This window comes from Chenopodium quinoa, unplaced genomic scaffold (assembly GCF_001683475.1).
Source record: "Chenopodium quinoa cultivar QQ74 unplaced genomic scaffold, ASM168347v1, whole genome shotgun sequence".
NCBI lineage: Eukaryota > Viridiplantae > Streptophyta > Magnoliopsida > Caryophyllales > Amaranthaceae > Chenopodium > Chenopodium quinoa.
In genome coordinates this window covers 6,317,855-6,339,197 of record NW_018743850.1, presented here as the reverse complement: position 1 = coordinate 6,339,197, position 21,343 = coordinate 6,317,855, and the positions used below count along the sequence as shown (strand labels likewise).

Genomic DNA, 21,343 nt, shown 5'->3' with positions numbered 1-21,343 from the left:
CACACAACCCAAATGAGTTAAAGACCGTTGGAACGGCCACTGAATCACGGACACAAAACATAAAACACAGTACACTTGAACCTTTAATTTGCATTTGCTGACAAGAAAAAAAGATTACTTATAACAAAACCCATGTTCCCAGAGTCCAAGATCTTCCTTGTAACTTAAACTACAGTAGTATGACTAGTCTTTACTTAAATATTGTCTTCAACTTCCTAAAAAACAACAATTCCTTGTTTTTTTCAACTGCTTAAGTATCTCTGCTCTTCCACCTTTACGAGATGTTCTCTTCTCACCTTTCTTTAGTCTTCAGGGTCTGGAATTTTGTTTTAACATACGAGTATCATTCACGGAGTATGTTTTCGTTTTACCCTTTGACTTTTGATATTATCTTCAAGGATTAATTTACGGGAAATTCTCTATCTCAAATAATTTGAGGGCATTGAAGACTTTAATGGGGGCTTTTTCATAATTTGCTTGTGGATCCAGCTCATTTAAAAATTGGCGTTGGTATTAAATTATGTTAAAATGGTATCATCTAAATACTACCAACCAGTTATTATATTGATACCAAAAAAAACATTTTTGCATTCGTTGGTATTAGTAAGGGCTGAGCAAAACTACTCGAAAAATAGAAAACACGATCCGTAACCATTCCGAAAATTAGGGTACCCAATTCGATAACCCTAACGGTTCGGGTACCCGTTCTGATAATTTGTTATCAGATATGGTTATTTGGTATCATTTTAAAATTAACAATTGCCCGATCCGATAAGTGTAAACATCTAAAAATGTCTCCCCAAAACCAAACCCGATGATAAACAACCTTTCACCGCCATTATTGGTCAGGTCGAGTACTTGATCTCGGGAGTGCTTAAAATCCACATTCAGTCAAACACATTTTACAAATCAGTCCAAATGTTTAGTCAAAGCATAGTCCAACCCTCATTTTAGCCCAAACCCTTTTTAATTCATTTCATTATATTTATTAATTAAGCTCGATCAATAAATATTAAAACCCAAAACCTAAAATAAGTCCGGAGCACTGAAACGGCGCCTAAAATATCCCGTATTTAATGCAAAATAAAAAGATAAAAATGAACTTACGAAATTCCGGAAAAAACAATGCCGCGACACGACAATATTTGTCGCGTCACAGCAACATTTGCCGCGCTACGACAATTTCTAGGGTTTCAATTTCCACGACGCTTCAATTTTAGGGTTCCGATGCTCACCTAAACATAATTTTTTCAATTTCTAGCTTTGTTTGATTCATCTAATTTTTTCAAATTTTTTTTATTTGAACTTATTTATGGAGTATTTTCATGAACTTTTTAATATGCATGTTTTGTTTGAACATTTTCATTGAATTTTCTGACTTTATTCTGCTGAATTTATTTATGAAATTATCTAAACATAATTTTTTCAAACATACCCTAATTAGTTGCAACAAATACTTTGTATATGATTCTTTTGTTAAAAAAAATAATTATATGTTTGATTTATTGAAACAAATTAAATATAGTATGCTCATATATAAATTTTATATGTAGAAATGAGTAGAATGCAAAGAGTTGATTCTCTATAATTTGAATAGCATACCCTGTACTCTGTAACAGACATTTTACCTTTCCCTACAAAAATACATATTTTATAAATTTTTATTTATTTATTTTTACTACGTAATAAAAATGACATTTAACCTCAACAACTAGAAAAATACAATTAAGTTATAGTAACAGCCATCCTAGTATTCTCCTTTGTATTGGAGTATAAAAAGGACCAAAAAAACAATACAAATGGCAAACCTTATTAGACAAATTTTAACACTTCCAAGTTCCAACCCCCCACTTCTTCTCTCATCAGTCCCACCACACTTCCATTTCTCTCTCCTAATTTTTTGTCTTCAATATTCTTCTTTATTTCACTTTCATTCTCTCTTAGAAAAAAAAAGAAGCCTTTTTTAATTTGAAGCTTGATTTTGAGCTCATAACTTTCATCTCTAGTCATGGCTGTTTTAGTGTTCTTTGCACTTTTTCTAAGCCTCACTACTTATTCAAGTAAGCCTTTTTTTACTCTATTTTTTTTTTCTGTTGTTATTATGTTTAATCTTTAATCTAAGTTTTTAGATTGTGGGTCTACTTTTAACACTCTAAAGATTTGATTTTTAATCAAAATGAACTGAAAATTTGATGGATGGCTTCAATTTTTCTTTTTATTGCATTTTTTTTAACAAAAAGTAAGTTTTTGGGTCTACTTGAACACTGAAAAGATTTAATTTTTATCCCATTTCCTCAACCAAAACGATCAAAGATTTCAATTTTTCTCATATTCTTGAATATTTTAAAACCTAATTAACCAAGTGGGTCTTTGAACACTCAAAAGTTTTAATCTTTACTTCATTCCCTATGCCAAAACAATCATAGATTTCAAATTTTCTCAAAAGTTAACCAAAAATTAAAAATTTAAGCTTGTGGGTCTAATTGAACACTCAAAAGATTTAATTTTTTTACCCATTTCTTCCACAAAAAAAGTTATGGGTAAATCCTAAAATTTCAACAAAATTGATCTTCAAAATGATGGGTGTATAAATGTCTAGATTCCAAATTTATGTAAATAAAAAATAAAATAAAAAAATACTAATTTAAAATCTGGGTTATGTAGGTGGAACATACTGCATCTGTAAAGAAGGAGCGCAAGATCCAACAGCATACCAGAGGGTAATAGATTATGCATGTGGAGCAGGAGCAGATTGTAAAGCAATACAACCAGGTGGAGCTTGTTATGTACAAAATAATCCAAAGGCTGTTTGTGATTATGCTGTTAATAGTTATTTCCAGAATAAGGGTCAAGTTCAGGATTCCTGTGTTTTTTCTGGTGCTGCCACCCCTTCTAACAACCTCCCTTCCAGTATGTTTATGTCTTCTTCTCTAATTAATTACACTAGTCAATCATATTTTTAAAAGATTACTTATTAAATATTTGTTGTTTGATTATATTCTAATATTTTTTTTTTGTTATTTTTTTTTAGCTGTGCCATCTGGATGCACATTTCCTACTAGTGGAGGGTATGATCTCTCTATCTTTTATATATTTCTAAATGTGTATGACTTGTTTGGATCCTTAAGTTTTTGATTTGCTGATTTTTTTGATTTTTTTTAAATTTTTGGGTTTGGTTTTGATATAATTGGTTATGTTAATGTTAAAATAGTTTCCATGATTTTTGCTAAATATTTGCATGATGGAACATGTTTCATTGAAAAAAATAAGCGAAAACAAAAAAAAAGCTATGATGTTGGCTTCTCTGTTTTTTCACCTCTAACCAGTGAATTTACTGTAAGATTCTATGTCAATTTTCCACTTAAAAAGCACCTCAATTAGTACCTTCTTACAAAAAGGTCTTTTGAAAAATTCTCTCTTTTTAATAAGAAGTATTTGACATAACACAAGACATTATTATGTCAATAACAATTTGGAGTAATTGATCGCCTTTTTTATAGGTAGATTTAAATTACCACAATGCTTAGATCCCACAGTCAAGAGCATGAAGTGTATCATGCTCTTAAAAGAATGTACATGCAAAAGTAAAATAATAAAATGTGGGTTTTACCATGGTTTTCTTTTGAAAGAATGTACATGCAAAAGTAAAATAATAAAAGAATGTATCGTGTTCTCTTTTGAGAGTATGATGCGCATTATGTAATTATGTTGATGTGTAGGATTTAACTTGCGGGTTTTACCATGGTTTTCTTTTTTTAAGAGGTTTTAAGTCATAACACAACCATTAAACATTATTGCAAAATGGAAGAGTCCACAAGGTCATTTTTCTTTAATCCTTCATAGTCGCTTTCATGATGTTCTTACTTGACAACAAATTTAATGATGTACTCCATGTATCATAATTCAGATTTGGTCTAAGGCATTGCATGCCCTTGCCCGTTTTGGTGCAGTGTTAGATATCGATACACTCGTGAAAAGTGAGAAACTCAATTTCCTATAAAGTTAATCAATTAATAAACCCACGTAGATCTACCTAAATCATGCTTAAACATGTACGGAGTACAAAATCAAAGTATCTTTTGTTTCATATCTTTTGTTTCATCGAGATTAAGCTGTCACGACGTTGATGCTTAATTATTTAATTGGGGCATCCGATGATAATACAACTAGTTTGATGTCTGTTAGTTCAGTACTAGTCTTTTTTTTTTTCTTTTCTCTCTTTCTTATTCTTCAGTTTGGTGCATGCGGGTGTAATGTCATGTGTGCTTATTTCAGTCTTTAAATTTGTTGCCATTTTTGCACACTTCATCAATACATTCAACCAGAAAGCGAGACATATTTGGTGAGCATATTTATTAATTAATTCTGACAATGTAAATTTACTTTCAGAAATATGAGGTGGGTGAATATTTTCTTGGTGAATGTTTGCTTGTCTCATAATGATTTATGAACGTGCTAGATTTGTCAATGTATCGTCTTTGGCTGTGATGGTAATTATTCTAATTAGTGTGTTTAAAAGCAACAATTATGCTTAATTTAGTACAAATTATTATAGCTTAGCCTTACTTATACGAGTAACATAAGGTTGATGGTTAGGATTTATTTAGGACTAAGGTTGTGGGTACACACGACCACAAAAATGACATACTCCGTACTAGATTACTTTGTATTGCATATTTGGAAGCGAGCATCTCTTTTTCTTCTCCCATGCATTGGTGGTTGTCTTTTCGATTTTTTTGGGTGTTTTGTGACTGGCATTATTTGGTGGAATCATTACCTTATCTTTGATCATTGTCATGTGTATGGAATCTAGTTTTTGATGTCAACATTTGAACTGCATAGTTGTTTCAACATTAAGTGTTTTTGGTGAAAGAAAAATTTAAAAGGTTAATGCAGCTGTTTCTGATTCGCAGCTCGGTTTCTTCTGGTGGTATTGGCGGTATCCCATCCTCAACTCCAGGAGGCATATCCACTGGAACCGGAGGATCAACAACTGGATTGAATAGCCCCCCTGGTGGAATATTTAGCCCTGGTCTTGGCCCCACTGGTGGCATGCCCGACTATAACTCAAATAATGGTAGTCCGTCTACGTTCCAACACATCCAAGGCACCCTTTTCTCGCTTACACTGATCCTTATTTCAGGCTTGTTGGTCTTCCATGCCTAGTAAAACTTTGCGACTTAGATCAATGGACGAGATTTTGGTGCAATTGTAAGTTTTTAAGTAGGGAATCATCAAAAAGGGACAATTCGTAACCCATTTCGTTATCTTTGGAAAATATTCCTCTTTTTTTAGCTTGTTTGTGGTGTGAAAAGTTAGGGTTTGTGGGCATTGATTCTATTTTGAGCGGTGGGTAATGCTAGGAGAATTTGATATTCGGGATGAACTAACATCATCATCTTCTCCTAATGCCTTTTTTTTAGCCTTTTTGTAATCGGAATCTATTTTCAAAAACATGTAAATCTATGCTTAGCTAGCCTAGAGACTTTAGATGTAGTAGTACTATTTTGTTTAATATTATAATCTAATGAGAAAATCATATCTTATCTAAAATATTTGCTTGAGATACTAAATAAAGTCAATAACCAAAGATGTGCAAATTTCTTTTTAAACTACGTGTAATTTTCTCATGAATTTTTGTTTATACGTGATTCAAGAGCGAACCCTATTAAAGATGTGCAAAAGAGGGACACATAGAATCGAGGCTTAATTCACCTTTCAAATACCAAGAGGCCAAGGACTCATCTTTCAAGCATCACGAGGAGTCTAAAGAATTGGGGCTCAATATTCTGTTTATATTCCCATAACAATGTCAACATCGAAATGAGCCAAAGTAGCAAGCACCAAGGGACGTACAATAATCGATTAATAAGTGTGCACCAATAAGTTTGTGAATACGGAGTAATCAGTAATGCTTATTGTACCCTCCCCAAAATGGATTCTTTGCCTGAAATAAATACATTAAGAAAGCAACAAAGATGACCTAATATTCCTTCTTGTACGGCACTTATCAAAGTGATACATCTTCAATGAGCCTATATGCTTCAAATGATTGAGGATCGAATCTCATCCCCCCCTTATGTGATAGGAGGAGGCTCCCCGTATACCTTATCTGTAAATGAAAAAAAAAAGCACCGAATGATCGAACGAGAGTGATCACAAACATTTTTTGTATTAATTGGTAATAGGCAAATAACCCACTATAGTAAATTTGAACTTAATCATCCTCTTTCTTCTTCAATGTGATATCAACTCACATGTGGGCTTTTTTCTTAAGTCACGCATAACATAATGGTTTGTTCTCAGTTTAGACTGTATATGAGTCGAAGCTATCCATGCATTTCGAAACCTATAGACTGATATTACATCTCACATCTAATTTGGAGTTTTTGGACAACTAACATGTGCACACACTTATAAAAGATGGCTCAATATTACATGTGAATAATAATTACTCCCTCTGTCCCTTTATTTTTGCTCCATTGCCATTTTTTGAGTCAAATTTTGAAAACTTTGATCATAATTTAACGTTAATCTATAAAAGATAATATAGTCATGAGTGCTCTTGTTAGATTTATCTCACTGTATTTTTTATTAATATCATGTTTTTTAATTTTTTTTACATATATGGAAATAACGATATAGACGTTTTAAAACGCGTCTTGAAAACCGCGCACAATCAAATGGGGCAAAAAAATAGGGACAGAGGAAGTAGATGTTACAAATAATTAATATTGGAAAAGCCCAAAGAAGGTCAACTTATTCCATGGTGAGTGTCTAATTTTGGTATGTATTAGGCTGGACGACATAAACTGTATTCATTAAGCAGAAAGTACTAGAAGATTGATGCTTAAATGTACATTAGTTATTTTTTTTTTTTGGGTGTTCCACCTGATTCACCCTTTGGGCTAATTCGGAGTCGAGGATCAATTCTGGGTGGTTAGGTTCCAATCCCCTCCCAATTGTTGTTGCAGGGATCGAACACGCGGTTCTCCCTACCAAGTGTAGCCCCAATCACTACTACGTCAACAACCAATTGATATTTATTTATGTTATTAATTAAACATAAAACGTTACAAATAAAAAAGAGATTAGAGCACACAAATGACAAGGTGCACATGTGAATTTGGATTTACTGATTTAGGTAGTGTATTAGTCAGCTTAAGTGTGTATTAACACTAGAAAAGTAATGTCATCAGCTGGCTGGCGGCTAATAATGAAGTATTAGTACATGATCTTATTTTCAAAGGCTCCCCACGTGAGAATGGATCAACCATGTTTTAGGTCATTTTCATGCATATGGTGGGACACAATTGCTTTTGCATTTGTATCTCTTCCGTTTTTTTTAGAGCAACAATATGGCTGCAGAACCTGGACTCTCAAATTTAGAAGTATACTTTTAAAAAAGGGTAAATTTGGAAAGTGTTGTATTTAAAAGAAATGGAGGGAATATTTGAATGACTCTAGAGCGACAAAATCTAGATTAATTGGATTAGTTGAACTCTCCCAGTGGACAAAACTATGTCTAAGCGGAGGTACTTCAATCTTGTGTAGATCAAAAACTACAATATACTAAGTACATATAAAAATTGTAACATCATGGCTATCTATTTAACCTTTTGAACTAGGTTGGGGGTTCTAATCTTGCCCCTAGTCTCAGCCTCCTTCTTTGGTTTTAAAAATACCATTGTATAGGGGGATAATGATCCTTTCCCTTTTAAGTTCCAACCTTGTGACAAATCTATACGGAGTAACTTTAAAATTGGTTTTCTTTTACAATTAAATCTATATGGATACATTCTACCCACTGCCCCACTCACTTCTTATTTTATTTAAGTCAATTAAATTGACTAAAACTATGTGCCTATCAAAATGTAGCACTTATTAAAACACGGAGGGAGCATGGATACATTCTAGTAATGAAAAAAAAAAAAAGAAGATAAATTGATTTGGGGGGTGGGGGTGGGGGTTTTAATTTTTTTCTTGTTTAATTAGTCATGTAACAATAATTGTCATTTAAATCTGGCAAATTGTAGATGACAACTTGCAAAAATAAAGGAATCATACTTTTGGATGAGTTTTTTTTTTTTTTTTTTTTTTTTGGGTGTATGGCAGTATGTAGCTTTCAAGGTTAATATCTGATGACTCTAATGGTAGATTATTCTATTCGCTTTTTAACAAGTCACATCTTAGTTCCAAATACACTATACGGCATTGGTAAATGTGCAGTAGCCACTTTTTTGCAACACCCCCTCCTCTCCCTTCCCCAAGTCCCCCCAAGGCCCCAACACACAAATCTTTTGCTTCTTAATTCTAAAATCACATTCTTGTTCAGACTTCGTATTTGAAAATCCAAAGGAAGTTAAGGAACCCAACTAGTTATACGACTTGTAGCATGGCTGTAAAGGTGTCAAAACCATACCAGACTCGATCCAAAATCGATCCGAAAAATATTCGATTCATATTTGGACTTGTATGGACATAATAATTTAGCATGACTCAACCGACACAACTTTATCAGATCCGATCATCCAAATTGATATCTCTATGGGTCAGGTCAGCAAGAAAGTTGTCCAAATCCAACAAAATATTATTCAACACGATTTGAGAGACACGCCCGTGCATAGCCATCTTTTTAAAATTTGGCATTAACCCAATGGATTAACCAATCTTCAAAAAATCTAAATTCAAATTTAGATTTAAGTGAGTTCAAATTATATTCAAACAATCAAACTCGACTCAATCAAAATTAAATATTCATGCTTTATTCATTGATCTTTGAGAGCTTATGTTACAAGCCTTTCAAATCAGTTGAGTTCATGGAGAGTAGTATTGTAGTAATCTTGTTTAAATTTACAATAAATAAACATAATTACAGATTAATTCATTCACAACCTATTAGTCATGCAAAATCAATTTACATACTCCCTCTGTTTTTATTAAAAGTTGCACATGCTATTTTGTCCGTTTTTTAAAAAAGCTACATTTCATCTTTTAGAAACCTTTACAATTTAATAATATATTTTTCCCATTAATGGTCCCCACCCACTCTTATTTTATTATTTCTCACTCCTCCAGCGGTTCTCGCTCTCTCTCACACCACTTTACTTTTCAATAAAATAACCCACTATCTTTTCTTACAATTTTTTTATTACCGTGTCTACCCCACTAACATCTTATTTTATTAAACCTAACTCCGCGCAATCCCAACTTTAGCTTAAACAAAAAGTAGTATTTATGGCAATGGCGTCATGCATATGCGGATATGCTAAATCATCAGGATTATTCAAAAGCACTTACACATAAAAGGTAGGGAAAGTGTAAGGACCATGCTAAGCTGTTCATCAGATTTATCACAAGTAGAAGATCCATACCATCATGCATATACAAAAACTCAAGTAATTCTACAAGAGTGCGACTGTACGAGTACTTGACAAAACCGTGCACAGATGCACTGGTCAATGGTCAGACAGAGCGTACTATGCCTTTTATCGAGTAATGGAAGGGTGGCACATAAACATTTAATACGAAGTGAAGTATTATTCTACATCACATCTATAATATTACGAAGTCTGTATATTTTAAGGGAAAAAATTGATACTGTAATTAATTTATACTCGATGCATTCCTGGGCTTTCATTGCCATTTCACAAGCACGAGCCCAGAACTAGAAAGAGTTAGCACATCATAGATGTATTAAACTGCTATAAGTCTATAACTACTCTCATATAAGTCTATAACTACTCTCATATACCTATGATTTATGATAGTATGATCTATTACACTTTAATTCAAATAAAAATTACTGCTATTGGTAATAAAAAAATACCTTGGTATCTAGATAAATTCTCAGAAGTTGAGCAAGATTAAGTACAAGAACAGTTGGATTTGGCCAAGTGGACACACTCACATGGTAACGCCACAGTCGTCTTCTTGAACAAATTTAAGGATCAAGTTTGCTACAGCAGATGGCTTTTCTACATGAGGGATGTGTCCACAATCTGGTATCGGGCGCAGAATGGCATTTTGCAGTTCACCACATAGCCTCTGGGTGACACCAAAGTAAAGATCAATGGATGCCAATACATGTTAGTAAAGTTGAATGACTAGGATAGGATATGCAATTCTACATTCAAATTGAGGGACACCCCATTTCATATCTAAGAAAATACTTGCCAAATCTTAGTGACATCTTCTGATAATCTGATTCTTAGTTTATTCGCCTACACAGGGGAGTTCATGGATTTTTTTTTCTTACTAAGTGGGGGCTGTATATGAAAGAAAATCCGCTATTTTGCCTATCTCTGAGATGAGGGTTTTCACTAGTCATTAATGCTCACTTTCTTTTCTTTTTTTTTTTGCGAGCGAGACATTAGTGTATGTGAGCTTGTTTTCTATATTAAGGCCCTTTTAACAGGTTCACAAAAACGTAAACTATGCTATACTTCAGTTGTGAGTCTTGTGACTTCGAAGTACATATATCAGAAAAATAACATGGACTTACATATGCAAGCTTGTACCGGATGATCTGATCATCCTCTCCCCAGATGATAAGTGCCCGATGTCTGACCTGTCAAGTGTAAAATGGATACTTCTTTATGTACATGACTATAGATTGTCTTTAGACAAACTGCTTGGAGAAGACATACATGCAGTTTATAGATAATATATATTCACTGTTTCATGACGACAATATATATTGTCGGTGTAGCTGACATAATATATGCATAATAGCAGTTGGATGATTTATGAAAGTTGAAAGTTTTCGATGCTAAATTTCTTGGTGTTCATTTAGTCATTAAATCACAATGCTATAGCCATTGTACTCCAATTTTTTCATGCCTTTTCTTTTTGCAATAAATTTAAAAAGCATGAGTAGTTTTTTTTAAAAAAACTATTACCATTCCACTATAGACTAGTTTTACTTACATTCATTTTAATGCACTGCGATGGTGCTTGATCCTACATATGCATCTACAGAAACTACTTTAGATTTATTTAGACGTCTGACAAACCTGTTTTATCATAGATGTAACCTTGTAACCTCCACTTGCCATGAAACTAAGCGTTGCATACCTCCACCAGGGTAAAAGGCAATGTAATCGGCTTATCTGTAAGGTTACATAGGAGAAAAGATCAGATCACAAAATCAAGGTCATTGGGAAAACTTCACAACTGTTAGAAGGATAAACTCACGTTCATCCAATCAAAGTTGGTGCTGAATGGTACATTCTTAAACACCAACTTATTCACATACAGTCGTAGCGGTATGCTTTGCAATAATGATAGCTGCTCCAAGACAGTCAAAAACTCATATTGTAAAATGAGGCTTAAGAGCATCTAGAATACATGAGTACGAAAAAATAGTGGCACTCACACCAGCATTAGCAAGTATAATGGGCATTCGAGCCATTCCACCAATACCTTCTGAATACACACTTGCATCAATCAGAACCAACTTACTGACCTGAAAAAATGAGCCACATATAGATCAGTCTTCAGGAGTCTAGTAAATAACTTCTCAAAGTATTTCGTGGATCTCATGAAGTATGACTCACAGACTCAGGATAATTCACTGCGAAGTCAACTGCAATAGCGGCCCCTAGACTTGGTCCCACAAGTACCATCGGCCTTTTGATGTACAATTTCCAAAACTGTAATCATCAAACACGCAACTGAATACTTGAAAAGGTGGCCAACCAAAAACAATCGAGGATTCAAGAGATTACGGCTACCTTATACAGATGATCACGCTTAGATACCACATCACAAGGTGGACGCCGTTCTGGTACACCATATTGAGGTTATAAAACTTATAATAACATTGTGTAAAGTACATTGAGGCAGCATACTGTAATGATTTGACCTCAGAAGCAGCGTTATGGGTAGACAAGGTAGTCTAATTTTATTCTATTAATAGTCATTAGATTTAGTATAAATAGAGAGAGAGCTGCCACCTCTGCACATAGACAAAAGCTCATTCTAGAATAATAGAGAGAGATGAAAAAGGATTAGGCAGGCAAATGGTGAGAGAGTTTTAGGAGACTTGTGACCTAAAGTCACTACCTTGAAGAGTAGTAGCCTAATATTTTTTATTTTTTGAGAAAATAGTAGCCTCAAGTTAACGATCACTAATTTGGAGAGAAGTATTATTATTTATGAAAGATTCAGTCTTTTTCTCTATTTTCTGTCTTCTTTGTGGGGAGCAAAATCAATCAATCTTGAATCCATTACACATACCTAAGTCAGAAAATCCCCAACCAAGAATGTCAACAGCCCAACACTCCGTGCCAGCTTCTTCAAGTAATGGGTACACACATCTCCACTCTAAACAAGAACTGGAAATTTATGAATGATGTAAAAATTAAGCGACAAAGTCTTTCACACACAATACCAGCATATGTCACCTAAAGAGCCTCACCTATCAAACCCGTGTAGGAGAACAACTGGGTTCGTATTTCCTTGTATAGATGGCCTAATGCAACTACTCATAATGCAGGTGTCAGAGAATGAGACCTGCAGTAGCAACAAAAGGAAAGCTTGTTATTAATCACTTGCAGTCAATGTAGTTAATTATATACTGAATTCCAACAAACAAAAAGGCCAACCGAAAAATTGGGAAAGGAGAAAGAAAGAGGATTGTTCCATGAAAGTGTGTTGAGAATCCTGAAATATTTTTTCCTTAATTTTGTTAGTTTGATTGTCATACCCCTCACATACTGCTTCACTCTAGCTTAACTTAAAACATAATTTTAGCAGCTAATTATTGTTAAGTTTATTAAGAAAGAAAGTTTCTACACCATATACCTCAAACTTCTGTGTAATTCACCCAAATTTATTCCTAAAACCTAATTATTTTTCTACTTAAAAAAATGAATATTCGGACTCTCCCTTCTTTAATCTATAATTGTAGCCACTTATCTTTGATTACAATGTAATAAACACGTCAAGACAAGTGTAAAAAACACAAAATTCCATCAGGGGTTCAAACTATAAACTTTAGTGTTTTGAAAAGATCGCCATAGACGCCATTTCCCCTTTTTCATCATTTTCTCTCTTTAAGGTCTTCCATGATAATGAGTCCAATTGTCCAAAGAAACCCAACAAAATGCAAAGGGGAGAGCTAGAGGTGTAAATGAGTCGAGCTCTGAAGTCTGAACTACCGTGTTTATGGTCACGTTCCTCTTTAACTTAGGCAAGCTTAAGCAAAATTTTCAACCAAGATCAAAAGTATGTTCAAGCTAAGTTTTTTTCATAAGCTATAGTGTTCATAAAATTCTTAATGAAAGAATCATATGTTAATTGAGTGGAATTCCTATGTACGGTGTGACTTTTTGTCTTTCTTTTTTTATATTTGACCAAACAAGCTTTTTTTGACGTGTTGGAAACCTCAACACTAGCCTGATCCATTTAATAATTGTGTCGTGTCGAAAACCCTTGGAATTAACCTGCAACTTCATGTCGTGTCGTGTTCACGTGTCATGACAGCCTTTGCTAGCTCTAGTCAATTTGCCATTATAATTAAACTAAGGTCTTGTTCACTCCATCTTATTTTTGCTTAAATAAAATTATTTTTACTAAACTGAAATTATTTTTATTAAAGTGAAATTTTTTACTGCTTTTTTTTTTTTTTTTGGTGAAGTGAACATGGCCTAACACCAACTAGGCATTTAAGAGATTAAGTGACATTATAATCATTAAATATCTCTTAAATGCCAAAAAAGTGTATTAATTACATTTAAACATTATTACTCCGTATTTAAACTGAATTGAATTACTTTAAATAAATAAATTAACCAAATTAACCCCATTCGAATAACTTCGTTTGCCACCTCTACTATGGAGGATTAGAGTACTACTCATCCAGGTGCACTAGAGACTAGAGAATTAAATACAAGCAAATAGATTAAAATTGGAAATTATTAGCATTTGTAAAGAAAATTAGTCAAAACACAACACAATCAAATGTTAATATAAAGTTTAAGTGTATTTTTACTATGCTAATTCAAAACAACATATTCAAACCAATTTACAGAATTACAGATACATGCAAATGCAGTTTCAAAACCCCACTTCAGATTTTGAATACACAAAAAATCCCCCAGAAATTTACGAAAAACATTATAAATGAAAATTACAAACTAAAAATAAAAACTTTAAATAAAAAAATATTAAAAAAAGATTGAAGAAGGAAGGACCTGAACAGGTAGACGTTCAATTCTGAAAGCCAAATTTCTAGCAAAAGGGTCTTTAATTTTCTGGATTTGTTTAGGAAGAAATGCTGGAAATTCTTGATCTGAAATCACTCTCATACTTCTTCTTCTGTTGTTGTTGAATCCTTTCAAGTATTGCATTGTTGAATAGCTACTTACTGTAATTGCTACCATTTTTTATTTTATTTTTGTTTGTAAATTTCTCAGTGAAATTGTATTTATAGAGCCCTCTTAAATTCCCTAAGAAATTGGAATTTATAGCTTAATGACTGACACTCATAAAGTCACAATTGAACAAGTTATTTTTTGGTGGATGATATTTTGGTTTGGTATTTGTTGCAGTTTTTTATTCTAACACGAAATGGTAGTACGAGTACAAATATTAAAGTTGTATGAAAACGAACATTGTAAGATATTTTACTCGTATAATTAAAAAATGGATGAAGCTCAGAAATTAGTTGACAACTCACTGGCAAAATTGCAATGGTGGCAGAGGAGCTTTATCAAAACTAGAAGCAAGTACAAACCTTTACATCTTTGTCATTTTGGCGATTTCACAAAATGGCATGGAGTTTTCTAAAAATTCACTAAATGTCATCGCGTTTTCCAAAATTTATCAAATGTCATCGAATTTTTTAAAAATTCACCAAATGTCATTAATAGGGTGTGTTAATGAGCCGAGTCTGCTCGTGAAGTGTTTGATGCTCGGCTCGGTCAAAGCTCAACTCGAGTTCGAGTTCAGCTCGGTATCTTAACAAGCCAAGCTTGAGTCATCCGATGGCTCGGCTTGAAAGCTCGTGAACAAGCTCGAAACTTTTTTTATATTAATATTTTACTTTATTATATTAAAAAAAAATTCAAACTTTTGGGGTAAATAACTACTCTCTCCATTTTTAATTACCTGCTCCATTTTTTCATGCGCGGAGTTTTAGGAGAAATTAGAGAAAATAATAAAATGGAAAAATTAACAAGAATAATCTAAACTATTGACTCCCTTCTCATTTTAATCCAAACTATAATTTAAATCAAAATAATCCAAACTATCGATGATCCCTTCTCAAATTAGTCTCTCTTAGGTATAACCTGTAATACCGTTTAATTTTTTTTTAAGAGAATAATTAACTTTTGATTTATTTATTATCACCCACCATTCACCTTCCTCAGCCCCTTCCATAACCACAACCACCGCCCTCAACTCGTGACCACTACCAACACCACTACACCTCCTCTCCCTCCCTCTATCTGCTGCAACTCCGGCGCCCCATTACTCCCCCACCCTACATCCCATACGCTACCCCTCCATCAACCGCAGCTCCTCCACCTTCAACGCCTCCCACTTTGTTCCCTCCTTCTCCAACCCCCTCCTCGTTCCTCTCTCCTTTCCCCTCTCCCAAATCACCTTTGTCCTCTCTCCTCTCCCTACTGCGGTCGTTGGTGTGGTTGATGTCGTGTATGCCCAGAGCATCGGATGGACGTGCAGCTGTGCAGAGTTGATGGTGACACCTATGCAGGGTAAGGGCTTGGTCTTTATTTAGTTTAATTTGGGATTTGTCATTAAATTGCACGCCAATTACCCAACTAAAGTATTTTGTTTGTACCATATAATAATGTATGAGAGCACATTGTCACGATCCACACATCCCACCCCTCACTAGGGCCATTAGGCAGCAAGTAATAATCGTGGCCTAGGGGCTTGCCCTTGGTGCCCAGCAGAGCACCTCCCCCTATAGAGCTTTATTTAGCTTAAGTGTTGTCACCCTAGTGAACACCCAAGTGACAGTAACACAATAATGGGTCATTCGGGGGCCCGAATGAAGTCCGATTAAGCCCAAATTTAGGGGCCCGCCGTTTTTAGGCCCAATGAACATCATGGTGGTGTTAGATTTTTAAGAGGAAGCCCGGAAGGTTCCATAATACTCAAGGAGGCTCGTGATGCACCCGGAAGCTTCCAGAACCTCCTAGGTTGTCCTTGAATCACTTGTAAATACTAGAGTTGTATAGAACATTCTAGGCCTTTGTACATAAGAGGAATGTACTCCAGAATTGTATAGAATACTCTAGAAAAGGTTATATCTAGAACCCTCCATTTGAGGAGGTTAGTGAAGGTTCTAGGCCATGCTTAGAGCCCTATAAATAAAGGACTTGGCCTTCATTTGGAGGCATCTCAGAATACTTGTACACACTCTTTCTCAAGCAATCCAAAGCATTCAAAGTTAATTCTCTTGTGTTCACATTCTCTTAGCTTTCGTTGCACACTCTTGCTTAATAAGCATCTCGGGGTTAAGCCTTGACTAGCATCCGAGGGAGGGAAGTTAGTGGGCTAGTGTGCTAAAGACTAGGGGGATTAGTCAGCACGTGACAACGTGGTATTAGAGCAGCTACGGTCGCGGGGGACTATAGTGCTGTCAAGCTTTGTTAGCAAGTGGTGAGCGAAGGAGGAAAGAATGGCAAAGAGCAAGGACTGTAAGGACGCTAGTGCTTCACAAACAACCGAGGGATATGCGCCTAAGGCTATCATACAAGCTGTCCAAAAACTTGAGAAGCGAGTGAATAAAGTTGATGAGAGATTGACCAAAGCCGAAGTTGCTACTTGCGACATGACGGATTCTGTCGGCAAGGTCGAAAACGAGGTTACTGCACTCAAAGATCAATTAGGGGAACTAGACAATCGTCTAGAGGAGGTATCCCTTGATGCTCAATCACTCGCTGATCAGGCTTTTGAGAAGATGATGGGCGAGATGGTGAAAATGCGTGAGGAGTTCGCGGGGGAACTTTTTGCTTTGAAAAAGGAGAACGAGTTCCTCAAGGAGGAGCTCACGTTGCTACGAAGGGCCGCGATAACCGGGGGCGCCACCATTCAAGCCGGTCCTAAGGTGGAGATCCCCAAGCCTCCAAAGTATCATGGAAAGAGGGATGCTCAAGAAATTGACAACTTCCTATGGAGCATGGAGCTATACTTCCACTACTAGAAATAGGCCAATTTCCGACGGACACATAATTCCGTCGGAAACGTTAGAAGTTCCGACGGATTTTTTTTTCGTCGGAAATTTCCGACGGAATTTTCTACGGAATTAAAATCCGTTGGAATATAAGGCTTTATTCCGTCGGACAATTACATTTCCGGCGGAATTAATGATAGGTCCTATTTTGCACATGTTTTAGGTGGGTATCTAAGCTCATTTGATTACAAAATTAGAGATCTTTGGTGCATATTTGCATTATTTGCTTAAGTTGTGCTCTACTACTCTTCGTTTGTGTGTTTTGATGAATTTAAGGTGATTTATATGCAAATGGAGTATGGTTGGCTAATATTGAGTATAATAATCATGGAGTATGAAAACATATTGCTTAAGAATATCAAATCATGTGTTCGAGACGAACTTGAGTGAAAATGAAGCAAAAAGTTGATGAAATACTTGACAAATATGACATCTGTCCACTATTATGCTCATAACGTTTGGTATACAAATGATAATGGAGTGATTCAAATTGCATTGGAAAGTAGACTTGAAGACCTTTCCAACGATATATTACACGCCTCAAACGGAGCTCCGGGATATGAAGTTATGACTGATTTAAGATGAGTGATATGCGCAGCAGAGCAGGCACACCCGTGCCCATCACCAGGCACGTCCGTGCCTGGAAGACAGACTCAGCAGCGTTTTTATTTTTAGAGAGGCACGTCCGTGCCTCCCACTAGGCACGTCCGTGCCTCCTGGGATCCTTGTGTGCCAAGCTTTTTGCCGACTTTCTTATCTTTTCTAGGGCTATTTATATACTAAGTGGTGTTTTATTATTTCATTAGTTTTATTCTAGCCTTTTATTTTTACGTTATTAAGAACTAGTTCTCCATTATTATTTTCTAAGTTTTTGTAATTCAAGATTCAAGATTGAAGCTTTCTACTTTCAATTTTATTCAAGATTTGGTATTTATTTTTCATCCTTTGTTATTTAATTATGTTTTCATTATTTATTATTATTTTTGTTTCCTTAATCATGTGTGAGTAGATTCTTTAATTCAAGATCTAGTGTAGCCCTATTATTATTGATGCATGAATTAAATCTTTAAATTCTTTGACAACTTTAACAATTGAATTGCTAAGTTGATTGTGATTATGCCAATGCTAGGTTAGACGTAACTATAGTATTGCGATTATTCCATTGTTTTTATCACAGCGAGAGTTGGGTATAAACAGATTTGAGTAAATCAATTTAGGGTTTGATTCTCAACACGAGAGTAGTTGGGTTTGATGATTGGGAAGTGAGAGTAATGTGTTTAATGTCTCTAATATGCATGATACCATGAGAATAAGATTGATTGTATGTTAGGGAAGCCATTGATACTCGAGAGAGATCCTTGGTATTCATTAGGGTTTACTTTTCCCCGTTCAATTGAAATCGTATGTTAAGGGTAGAATTACAATTGCATCGATAATAGTTGTGGTGAAGCTAGATCTTGGATGTTTTTAATTGCTTGATTTAATCATCTTAATTAGTTTATTTTCAAATTTTTCCTAAATTTTAGATCCTTAGTTATTGATTATAATTGATTCTTGCTTAGTAGAAATTCGAGTCTATTTAATTATTTTTTAACCTTAGTCTCTTGGGATCCGACCCTTACTTGCCAGTCTACATTAGTATTGGTCTGTTAGGTTATTTTTGATAGGTACGCGACACGCCTACCAATTAAAATCCCTCGGAAGTTTAAGACGGAATATTCCGTCGGAACATTAATATTTCCGACGGAATAAAAACCCGTCGGAAAAAAGTAATATAAAAAATCAAACCCTAACATCTCCTCATCTCTTTTCTCTCTCCTTTCCCCTTCGCTCTCAGCGCCTCTCTTCTCTCTCTCTCCTCTCCTCTCTTCTTTCCTCTTATCTTTCTCTTTGAACTCCTCCCTCCTTCTCTCTCCTCCCCCATTCTCACTTCTCCTCTCTTCACCTTCTCCTTTCTCACTACGGCGCTGACCCACCAACCGCCGCTACGCAATACCACCACCGCCTCTCGTCGTTTCACTTCTCCATCTCCTTTCTTCCTTCTCGCCGGCGTCCTATGGTAATACGGCCAAATTCGACCATGAAACCTCTAGATCTAGAGGTTTCATGATCGAATTTGGCCGTATTAAACCAAATTCGAGTGACATTCGAAGCTAAGGTATGTTTTTTTTTTTTTAAATTTTCACACGTTTCGTGTGTGGTGGTTGTGGTTGTGGCGGTTGTGGGTGGATTTTGGGTTAGGGGGTTTGGTGGGGTGGGGTTAGGGGTGGGTCTAGGTAAAGGGGTTAGGGTGGGTCTGGGTAAAGGGGTTAAGGTAGGGATGCGTTGGTCTGGGTAAAGGGGTTAGGGTTGGGATGCGTGGGTCTGGGTTAAGGGTGGGGTGGGTCTGGGTAAATGGGTTAGGGTGGGTCTGGGTTAGGGGTGGCGTGGTTAGTGTGGATTTGGGTTAAGGCTGGGGTGGTTAGGGTGTGCGTGGGTTAGTGGTTAGGTTGGGTCTAGGTTAGGGTGGGTGGTTATCCGTGGGTTAGGATGGGGTGGTTAGGGTTGTGTCTAGGTTAGGGTGGGGTGATTAGGGTGTGCGTGGGTTAGTGGTTAGGTTGGGTCTGGGTTAGGGTGGGTGATTATCTGTGGGTTAGGGTGGGGTGGTTAGGGTTGTGTCTGGGTTAGGCTGGGGTGGTTAGGGTGTGCGTGGGTTAGTGGTTAGGTTGGGTCTTGGTTAGGGTGGGTGGTTATCCGTGGGTTAGGTTGGGGTGGTTAGGGTTGTGTCTGGGTTAGGGTGGGTGGTTATGCGTGGGTTAGGGTGGGTGGTCTGAGGTGGTGACACGCCGTGCCGGTAGTGGCGCGACGTGTTTTTTTTTTTGTTTTTTTTGCAGGAGATTCCGACGGAATATCCGTCGGAATATTCCGGCGGATTTGTATTCAGTCGGAATTTTCCGACGGACTTTCCGGTGGCCGGAATACCTTTTCCGATGAGTTAATTCCATCGGAGAATACTGTTCCGACGGAATTTTCGTCGGAAAACACTGTTCCGACGAAATTTGCCATTTTACCTACAAAGGGTGTTTCGACAACCAATTCCGACGGAATTTCCGTCGGAACAGTGTTTTCCGACGGAATTCAGGGTGTTTCTGACGGAGTTTTTCCCTCGGAAATGGCCTGTTATCTAGTAGTGTTCGAGGCTGTGCACTTGGAAGAGGATGCTTCCAAGATTAATGCTGCCACTATGTATCTAGGAGACGATGCCATTCTGTGGTGGAGAAGACGTGAGCTAGACATCAAGAATGGTTCATGTTCCATTCGAACGTGGGATCAATTCAAGGAAGATTTCAAGAAGCAATTTCGTCCGCATGACGCAGAAAAGGTCTCCATGATGAAGCTGCGTGAACTTAAGCATAGCAGCACCATCAAGGAGTATATCAAGCAATTTACAACCCTCGTGCTCGAAGTCGATGATTTTCCGGAGGCTACACAACTTATATATTTCATTGGAGGGTTGCAACGATGGGCTCAACAAGAGGTAGAAAGGAGGAACGTTCAAACACTTGCGGAGGCCATCGCAGCTGCGGAGTCCTTGGTTGATTACAAGGACACGAGGAAGGATGGACGCAACAATGGCAGCAAGGGAAAAGGTGGGGGAGCCAAGCCCACTGATCGAAGCAGCACCAGTAGCAACAAGACGGTGAAGAAGGACAAGGCAAAGGGATCATCATCGTCTTCTTCATCATCAGACAAGCCAAACAACAGGGGCTGCTATCTGTGCGGAGGGCCGCACTGGGCAAGGGACTGCCCTGGGAGATAGAAGCTCAGCGCCATAATAGCTTCGGGCGGAGAATCGTCAGGGGACGATGCACAGATGGGGTCGTTGCGCCTCTTTAGTAGCGTACGGGCCACACCAAAAGCTGAGGAGAGCACCGAAGTGGTCAAGGTAAGCACGCTACCTCGCGCGAAGGGCTCACTTATGTTTGTTGATACATTAGTGAATGGGAGAGCTTATAAGGCACTCGTGGACTGTGGTGCCTCACACAACTTCATTACAGAGAAGGAAGCAATGAAGTTGGGGATCAAGTACACCAAGGAACCGGGGAGGATCAAGACAGTCAACACCTCGCCCGTTCCTATCCTTGGTGTGGC

At 36.6% G+C, this 21,343-nt stretch overlaps 2 protein-coding genes across 2 annotated transcripts; one reads left to right on the top strand and one right to left on the bottom strand.

Moving 5' to 3' along the window:
* Nucleotides 1-1,749: 1,749 nt before the first annotated feature.
* LOC110686125 (PLASMODESMATA CALLOSE-BINDING PROTEIN 1-like) lies at nucleotides 1,750-5,564 on the top strand. Its single transcript, XM_021862705.1, has 4 exons — nucleotides 1,750-2,060; nucleotides 2,665-2,910; nucleotides 3,032-3,068; nucleotides 4,914-5,564. Exons 1-4 carry the CDS (start codon nucleotides 2,009-2,011, stop codon nucleotides 5,164-5,166), a joined length of 588 nt encoding a protein of 195 aa, XP_021718397.1. The 5' UTR covers nucleotides 1,750-2,008; the 3' UTR covers nucleotides 5,167-5,564.
* Nucleotides 5,565-9,591: 4,027 nt separating this feature from the next.
* On the bottom strand, nucleotides 9,592-14,634 carry LOC110686124 (uncharacterized hydrolase YugF-like). Its single transcript, XM_021862704.1, has 10 exons — nucleotides 14,199-14,634; nucleotides 12,422-12,516; nucleotides 12,241-12,338; nucleotides 11,736-11,785; nucleotides 11,559-11,654; nucleotides 11,378-11,467; nucleotides 11,197-11,289; nucleotides 11,016-11,111; nucleotides 10,505-10,570; nucleotides 9,592-10,047 (listed from the first exon to the last, which is right to left on the bottom strand). The coding sequence occupies exons 1-10, from the start codon at nucleotides 14,385-14,387 to the stop codon at nucleotides 9,907-9,909; spliced, it is 1,014 nt and encodes a 337-aa protein (XP_021718396.1). The 5' UTR covers nucleotides 14,388-14,634; the 3' UTR covers nucleotides 9,592-9,906.
* Nucleotides 14,635-21,343: the final 6,709 nt, after the last annotated feature.